Genomic DNA, 9467 nt, shown 5'->3' with positions numbered 1-9467 from the left:
TGTAAAAACACGATTTTATCTTTGATTTATGTAATCTGCTGTAAAGACAATACTTTCCTTTACCATGTTTATTAGATGTGTTTCAGGTAGCAATACATCATCATTTTTAAACTGCGTGAATAAAAAAAGCAAACAGGAAACACTGATTATCTTTTCAAGAGTTTATACAATGCGTAGCACCTTACAAGATTAATTTACTTTTTTCTGTTTAGAACAAGCATATTATGGTTCATGTAACAAAAGCTTTGTTGCGCTTGGCAGCTTTATTGTTTAATCAAGACATTCCCTTCACTTAGGTTTGGTGGCCAACAAACATACATTGCTCAACCACACTTCAATGTCGATCTCCGTGGAGGATACACCCAGGATTTCAAGGAACCTGAAATAATAAGGTGGAAAAAGTCAACAGAATGTCATAAACTCAAGATTAGCACCTCCAATCCACCAGGATGGCTAACCTAGTATCAATCAGGAGCTGTATCATTTCCTGTTAAGAGATATCAAAATGGCCATAAAAGTCACTGTAGTAATGATGATTAAGAAAAAAAATCTAAAAGGCTGAGAGGAGCCAAGGTCAAGCAATAACTATGGTCCAACGAAAACCATGATGAAGCTGTAGATGCTAGGTTGTTCGGGTACCCGTTTAGCACGTTTAAGCACTAAAACCTACCTATAACACTAGGGCTGATTTGCTATGACAAATATGTATTTGTGTTGTATGTCAAATGTGAAAAATAGTAAATATTAAGTAGTTAGTATCAATTGAGGCATATGTACATAGTGTGCAGACATTAAACATGGGCTGGACACTGCTCTTCGTCCTTGCCCTTGAACCCTTTATGATAGCCATCAGGGAACACCACGACATAACGGGCATACACACAAGAGACACACATCACAAGGTGGCCGCCTACGCGGATGACCTCCTCTTTTACGTCACGAAACCGGAGATCTCTCTCCCCAACATTCTGCAAGCCTTCAAGACATTCGGACACATTTCCAACCTCAAAATAAACTACTCCAAATCCCATATACTGAATGTAGACTTACCTGACAACAGAACTACCCCCATCCGCCCTAGCTTCCCATTCCAATGGGCAGAACACAAAATACGTTACCTAGGTACTTGGCTAACTAGACAGAAAGAAGACATATACAGAGAAAACTTCACCCCTATGCTGAACACTTTCAAAAGGGAACTAGCCGAGTGGTCCCACCCACATATATCGTGGCTGGGAAGGGTTCAGGTAATTAAAATGAACCTTCTCCCACGATTACTCTACTTATTCCAGACACTCCCTATAACAATCCCTAAAAGATTTTTCACTGCCTTACGCACGCTGACTAGCGCATATATATGGAACGGGAAAAGACCACGTCTCAAGTACCAGACCCTCACTCTACCTAAGGAGAGGGGGGGTTTGGCCATCCCCGACTTCTATCTATATTACACGGCAGGACACCTACGGAGGGTCCTAGACTGGACCAAGACTAACGTCCTCAAACAATGGAAAACGGTGGAAGAGACGGAGACAGCAGGGCCGGTGTCGACCCTACCATGGTGCTCCGGGGCCTGGGGCGGGGATGCTCCTCTTTGGCACAACATACCCTACGGGTATGGCATAGAGCGTCCCGGGTACATGGCCTCACCCGACACCCCTCACCCTTACTGCCACTCGTCCATGACCGGGACTTCCCACCTGGGCTGGATCCGAAGGCCTTCAGAGACCTCATCCACAACCCAATCCCCAGACTACACCACATACACACGCATAACGGACGGAAGACACTCACGCAACTGACGGAATGTACACACCCCACATTCATGCAAACAACTTTCGAACTACATCGACTCACTGCCCGGAGGACAGAACTACGCTAGGGAACCGACCACCTTCGAGGATTACTGTATCCAACCAGACCCCCTTCCCCACAGCATTTCTATCCTGTACTCACTGCTACAGAGAGAGACCCCCACAGAGACTCCTGCCTTTAAGGGAACATGGGAAACGATCCTGGGGAGGACATTTACAGAGACAGAATGGGACAAAATTTGCTATCTAACACACCACTGCTCCACCTTTTCAAAGACGCAAGAGACGGCATTTAAACTATTGAGCCACTGGTACCGCACCCCACACAGACTACATGCCATAGACCCCTCACACTCCGACCTGTGTTGGAGATGTGGAGAGGCTACAGGCACCACACTACATCTATGGTGGGACTGTCGTAAGATTACACCATTCTGGAAGTCTATTCATGATATCTTGTCGAGGCTGTCAGATGCACCACCACCGCTGGATCCAGCGGCGATGCTGTTACACCACACGACAATACCCAGATCTAGATATAAAAAATCCCTGACCATTAGGATCCTCAACGTAGCAAAGCAGATCATCCCTCAATATTGGAGACAGGACAGACCCCCCCCTAATACAATACTCCAAGTGAGGTTCAACCAAATGGAGGACCTCAGGGCTATAGAAGAACTCCACTCAGGGGCCACTAATACCACTGTGAAATATATGGAGACCTGGACACACTGGATTGTATCCACCATGCAGACAGACTTCACCACTCACCTGGAAGCAGGAGACTCACACGACGGGACGGACTGACCCCGCCACCCCACCTACCCAACCTACCATAGTGCCCATACCCCCTCCCCCTTCAGGATCCCCCCCTACCCCCCATTTCCCCCCCCTCTAGCATCTCCCACATCCCCCATTAAGGTCGTAGGCAAATGCCCCGACAGCACGGAGACACGTATGATTACTGTACGAAGGCTCAGGCAGCCACGTAGACGCATAATGCTCACCTACGGTGACTTAGAGATGTTTGGCACACTTGGTTACCCAACCCCCTCATCCAATGAACCGCAGCTACATCCATTTTGAATCTAAGCACCATGACAATTACCAGTGGCAACCTCATATGTAGTTAAACCCAGAGGGACACACGAATGTTTTATCAAAAGCCTAACCAAGGTTCACATCTCCTAGGACCTGCGTGTCCACCACTGTTGGGGGCCTGCGTGCTCCAATTCCAACCTATATTTTATAGCACATGTTGTGCTTTGTTTCTGTCAATCTTAAAGAGACCTGCGAGTCTCGACTTGAATGTTGAATATGTTACAGCTATTGAGACCTGAGAGTCTCACATTGAATATAAAAATGACAATAAAAATATATTTACAAAAAAAAAAACATGGGCTGGACCACAGAAGTCCAGTTAAGCCACAAATATCTACTGTTTGTATTAATGCGTAACGGCTGGTCTTTAATGACGAGCATGAAAACGTGTATCAAAAGTGTATAGAATGGTAACAGCACTATATTCAGACAAAAATAACTGTAGATATTCATCATGCACCATGAGAAGGAGACATCGATTGCAAATTGTACAGTTATTATAAGACATGTGCAAAACATTTTTTAAGTTTTTTATTTGTCTGAATAAATTACCTTTTAAATCGATACAGAAAATAATGGATTGAAATCAACTCCTCAGGTAAAACCATTTGGAATCGGTTTGTTCGATGACTACCGGGAATTTTATTTGGACTAATAGCTTAAAACAAACTTTTGCACATGTCTACTGATATACCTTTTCTCTGTTGTCACTATAAATTCCTCAGCTTTCTCGGTTTCACGTTTAAGGAAATTTTGGAACGTAGAGAAGGTCTGTATGAGACCCAAAAAGTCTGACAACAACATTGGCATTTTGGTTCTCATATTTTCAACCCTGGAGAAAACAAAACAAAAATTCTGGTTATTAAAATATGAAATAAAATATAAAAATAAAATATAAAAAAATAAAGTCAAGTATAGAAGAAAATCAGACTTACCATTTTTTGTCTGCATAAGGTATGGCATCAAATAGCTCTTTGTAACCCGTTTTCACAATTCTCAGTTTCTCATTTTCATATAGGGACAACTTTTCTTGCACCTTAAATAAGGAAAAATCAAAGTGAAGGAAGTGATAGGTTTAAAAAAAATGGGTATTTAACCCACATATCTCCCTAAAGGTTAACAAACTTAAAAGCCAATAAAGGAACAATAAGTAACATAATCACTACAGTCTGCCGTAAGTAGTAGTTGCTTCCAAGACAATCCTTATTTTATATTGTATTCTCAATTATTTATATATGTTAAATAGAGGATCTCTTACATTAACTATATACAATTATGGCTAAGATATCTGTATGGTTAGCCCTGCTAAGTTCTATGCTTTAAGACGTTCTAGTGGTAAATAGGGGAACCAGCCACGGTTACAGTGTCCTGGTGATCTCCCACGGTAAGTACTCAAATTGTTTTCAGACAATCTGAAAGTTTACCTGGTGTCTGCCAAGCATAGGTTGTCTCTTTTTGCTGCTGCCTGAAGCTGCAGCAACAAATCAGGGTAATTTTAGCTCAATAACTGCTTAAACGCAATGTTTGAACAACAATAAAGGGCTTGTTTCCATAGTAGTTAAGTTAGTTGCAACTTTTCATTAGATAGAGACAGGTGGTAGGATTTATCCATTAACATGGAAATCAGATGTTCGTTATTATTTAAAGGGACACTATAGTCACCTGAACAACTTTAGCTTGATTAAGCAGTTTTGGTGTATAGAACATGCCCCTGCAGCCTCACTGCTCAATCCTCTGCCATTTAGGAGTTAAATCCCTTTGTTTATGAACCCTAGTTACACCTCCCTGCATGTGACTTGCACAGCCTTCCTAAACACTTCCTGTAAAGAGTCATTTAAAGTTTATCCTTTCTTTATTGCAAGTTCTATTTAATTTAGATTTTCTTATCCCCTGCTATGTTAATAGCTTGCTAGACCCTGCAAGAGCCTCCTGTATGTGATTAAAGTTCAATTTAGAGATTGAGAGAAGTGAAACCAGTTTTTTTTTTTCATGCAGGCTCTGTCAATCATAGCCAGGGGAGGTGTGGCTAGGGCTGCATAAACAGAAACAAAGTGATTTAACTCCTAAATGACAGTGAATTGAGCAGTGAAATTGCAGGGGAAAGATCTATACACTAAAACTGCTTTATTTAGGTAAAGTAATTTAGGTGACCATAGTGTTCCTTTAACCCCTCATAATAACCTCTGTTAAAACTTTCACAACACATTTAATAAAAATGAAAAACTACCATATACTGCACCAGAAAAATACGGAGTTGTCAGCTGACCTCTTTAAAGACTTGTGTCAACTGTTCGGATCTGTCTTTGTAATGGACTTCCATGTCAGAAACATACGTACAAATAGCAAGGCAACCACGAGGTTTCAGCATCCGATCCACCTAGAATGGAACACCAGAAGCAAGGTTTTCATTCAACAATTCTAAAGTTGCTTTTGAAAAACAAAATTAATGAAACGGTTAATAAAACAAAAATCAATCAAAACGGATTACCAAAATATTGTATAGCAATAATAAGGGGATATGGAATGTGACTGTGTGAGATGAATGCATGTATTTGCTCTAGCATGTTTAACAGTTTGTAGAATCAGTTCCATGCCAGAAAGGAGATAACAAGTTCTGCTTTTTCCATTATATTACCTTGATGCGAATCTATGATACAGCATCAAATCATAACAGACAAATATACATAACAAATATAGCCTGCTGATCGATTGGTGTACGATGCATATATTTGGTGGCCAGGGCCGATGCAAGGATTTTTGCCGCCTTAGGAAAAAAAAAAAAATTGCTCCCCCCACGTGACATCACAATGCACCACCTATATGGTCTGCAATATGAACTAACGCCAGTGCTGCACACAGTGTGTGTTTACATTAAAAAGCCTGCAGGGACAGGCTATAGTCCCCAGAACCACTATATTAAGCTGCAGTGGTTCTGGGGACTATAGTGTCCCTTTAATGCAGGGGAGGGCTGGCAGCCTTAGGTCTGGGGGGGGAAATCCAGTCAAGTGGCCCATTGCACCAAGAGGAGAGTAAAAACACCTTTCCCATGTGATTGAGTGTGTGTGTGTGTGTGTGTGTGTGGGGGGGGGGGGGGGGGGGGGGTGGAAGCAGTCACCTAAACAGACAATCAATGACAGGCACACACACTTGCTGATTTGGCACACACTAAAAAACACACACTCACTGACAGGCACACAGACACACACAGAAAGACACATTGTTACAGGCATACTGACTCAGACAGACAGACATACTGACACACACAGGCATACTGGCTGACACAGACAAATTGGCACACACACAGAGACATACTTGCACACAGACATACTGACACACACACACACACACACACACACAGAGATACATACTGGTACTCACACAGACACACAGAAAGACACACTGTTACAGGCATACTGACTCAGACAGACAGACATAATGACACACACAGAGAGGGAATGTGGGGCCCAGAACTGCCATATTTTTTTTTTTTCATTTTACAGAATACATATTACAAATGTATTGAAAAACATTTAATGTATTGTTACCTCCTTATAGAAACCTTCAATATTGAACCAGTGGGCAGCAGCACATGCAGTTACAAGGTCTACAGAGGCATCATCCACTGGCATTTCCTCAGCTGGAGAAACACTATGAGAAACCTATTATTATTATCATGATATTTTTAGAGCGCCGTCAAGTTCCGCAGCGCTTTACAGTGGGTGGACGAACAGACATGTAGTTGTAACCAGACAAGTTGGACACACAGGAACAGAGGGGTTGAGGGCCCTGCTCAATGAGCTTACATGCTAGAGGGAGTGGGGTAAAGGGACACAAAAGGTAAGGATAGTATTAGACTAATGACAGTTGCAAGAGAGGAATCAGTCGGGAGCTATTGACAGTTTAATTGAAACGCTTTTATGAAGAAGTCGTTTTTTAACGATTTTTTGAAGGAGTGGAGATCAATAACACACGATTAGCCTAGCTTCATATGAACATGGTTAAGACTTGTTAAAAGTGATTATTATGATTCCTGAGGAAAATGTTATCTTTCATGTATAAAACTTCAGATTTACTTTTAGCACTGCCTTCATAACTTTTTTCTTATTTCCCAAAGGCTGTTAAGGGGCCACATTATGCACCCAGAGGCCAGACCACTTCGTTTCAATGAAGTGGTCTAAGTGCAGTGAATATGTAGTTTCCCTTAACCTCCTTATTATTGTTCTCATTTATTATTTTGTGCATTTCATGTTTGTTTTGTTTGTTTATTTTCCATTAGTTGCATCAAAAATCCTGGATTTTAATTTGCCCTTTTTTGGGCTGAAGAAGAGTTTGAAAAAAATAACACTTTTTTTTAAAGAGGTATTTGTTTTATTGCAGTTTCAACTATTATTAGGGTGGGAGGATAGGTAGGGTTCTTTAATTTTAATGGGAGGTTGCTATAGAGGTGGGACTAAGGACCCCAAGCCACCTGGGGGTGAGGGCATGACAATATTTAATGGTGGGGGACAATGGCATATCCACTCCCCATAAATAATTTTGAGTCCACTCCCCACCTATGGGTGGAGGCTGAGACACTAGGTCCTCCGTACTGAATATTATAATTAGGATCCCCACCCACCATCTATAGGTGAGGGCTGTTGGGGATCCTATGACCCTTGTATAAATTTAATAGCCCCCACCTGCTAAGCAAGGGTGGGGCTGTGGGTGGGGGAGCAGGGGACGGATCTGTTCAACCCCATTATTTATTTTATTTTTTAAAGTCCCCCTTTTGATTCCCACAAGTGATCGGGACTATGCCCTCCAATGCTATTTCACAGGCCGTATACTCATGGGATCATGCCTTCCTAGAGACTGGACAGCAATGGCAGCCAGACACTAGTTTCAATACATATAGTAGTCACACCCCAACCTGCTGCATGGCAGGTGGGAGCATAGAGAGTTTTCAAACCTATCTTATAGTAAAATTGAGGTCTTATTACAGCTTTCTGGTAGTGTTCAGGCCTGAATTGCAAAATCCAGACATTGTTAAGTAGTGTAAACCAAAGCCTGGATTTTGCAGCTTAAATGGCCCTGTCAACAGCCAGATGCTTTGCCCCATTCAGTATGTGGCTCTCATGGAAATGCATATCACTTACCTGTAAGTAACATTTGGACTATCATTAGCATTGTTAGCCTCTCCTATTTGAGCAGGACTGATATCTGTCCCCAAGATCTTTTCAAAGTAAGGAACCAAGATCTTGGTGCCTTGTCCTGTTCCACATCCAACATCCACTGCAAACCCATAAGGCTTTGATAGCTAATAGAAGGAAAAATAAAAATAAATAAGAATTAAAAGGAGTTAAAGAGGTACTCTGAGCAAAATAACCATTACTGCTTCCTGAAGTGCGTATGCTGCCTACAGTACTCTGACACCATCCCTAGGTTTAATATTAAACCTTTTAGCCTTCTTTTTCCACCCAGATTGTAAGTTCTTCAGACAAAGGTACTTATTTCCCAATGTATACATATGCAATTAGTCCCCTGTTATAATGACTGCATATACATGAAGTGTCCTTACTGTGATGTAACCTGTAAAGCTCCAAGTGCACATGCTAGGGTAACAGGGCCACCTTTAATGCGGGGCAAACGAGGCAGCTGCCCCGGGCCCAATTACTCTTGGGGAACCCAAAGCAGTTCCCCCTTGGGCCCTGCTGCTCTCAACTCCCCTCCACCCCCATTGGCCCGCACACTAGGGAGGCCCACCGCGTGGCCTGGGGGTGGAGGGGTATAACCAGGTTAATTTATAAATGTGTAAATTTCTATTGAAATCTGCACTTTTTTCAAAATTAAAATAATAGTACACACATAAAGCTTTTTAGTAAGCTAAAGTACTGTAGGGCTGGAGTGTCGCTTTAAGAGTGCTGCTTACCCTTTCACCGATGTAGTTGAATATCAAGTCCTGGACCTCTTGTGGTGGAGAGAACCTATATTTTTGATAGTAAGATGCATGGGTTTTCCCCTCAAACAATCGAGTAGCCATAGTGGAAACAAGAAGCTCCAAACCTGCTCGGACAAAACAATGGGAAGCACAGTCAATGCTAATTACAATATACTCTGTCCGTTCACCAACACTAAGCTTTCTGATCACTGCATGAAAAAAAGAAAACGTGTTATCAGGACGGAAAGTGAATTTACAGAACATGGAACGGCCTGGACAGGGCCAGAGAGTAGGCATGTTAAGTGTTTCTGGGCAGGGATTTTAATTTGATTGTAAGGGGATATAGAGCGGCCATCTTAGCTAGTGGCCATTTTAATCACAACCTTCACTTACCTGTCAGTTGTCCCACCCACCCTCCCAGTGGTTTAGTTGGTGTTCCCGTTTGGTCACAGCAGTGGGAAAGGGCTAGGTTAAATGGGAAGTAGGTGGAGTATGAAGGGGTCATGGCAAGGTTTAGGATGGATTAGGAGTGTTACAATTGTTTGCTAGGTTCGAGCTCATCGGTGGCTCAGAATCTGGTGGTGTAGGGGTGTCTCGGTGCACCAAAGAGGCCCCATAACCAACTGTTTAACTTG

General features: G+C 42.3%; 1 protein-coding gene across 1 annotated transcript; it reads right to left on the bottom strand.

Moving 5' to 3' along the window:
• Window positions 1-239: 239 nt before the first annotated feature.
• On the bottom strand, window positions 240-8940 carry LOC134571977 (putative methyltransferase DDB_G0268948). Its single transcript, XM_063430712.1, has 7 exons — window positions 8824-8940; window positions 8051-8211; window positions 6461-6563; window positions 5182-5292; window positions 3851-3951; window positions 3610-3747; window positions 240-379 (listed from the first exon to the last, which is right to left on the bottom strand). Exons 1-7 carry the CDS (start codon window positions 8932-8934, stop codon window positions 289-291), a joined length of 816 nt encoding a protein of 271 aa, XP_063286782.1. The 5' UTR covers window positions 8935-8940; the 3' UTR covers window positions 240-288.
• Window positions 8941-9467: the final 527 nt, after the last annotated feature.

This window comes from Pelobates fuscus, chromosome 8 (genome assembly GCF_036172605.1).
Source record: "Pelobates fuscus isolate aPelFus1 chromosome 8, aPelFus1.pri, whole genome shotgun sequence".
Lineage (NCBI taxonomy): Eukaryota > Metazoa > Chordata > Amphibia > Anura > Pelobatidae > Pelobates > Pelobates fuscus.
Note: the sequence above shows the minus strand (reverse complement) of the source record. Positions and strands in the feature narration are given on the sequence as shown.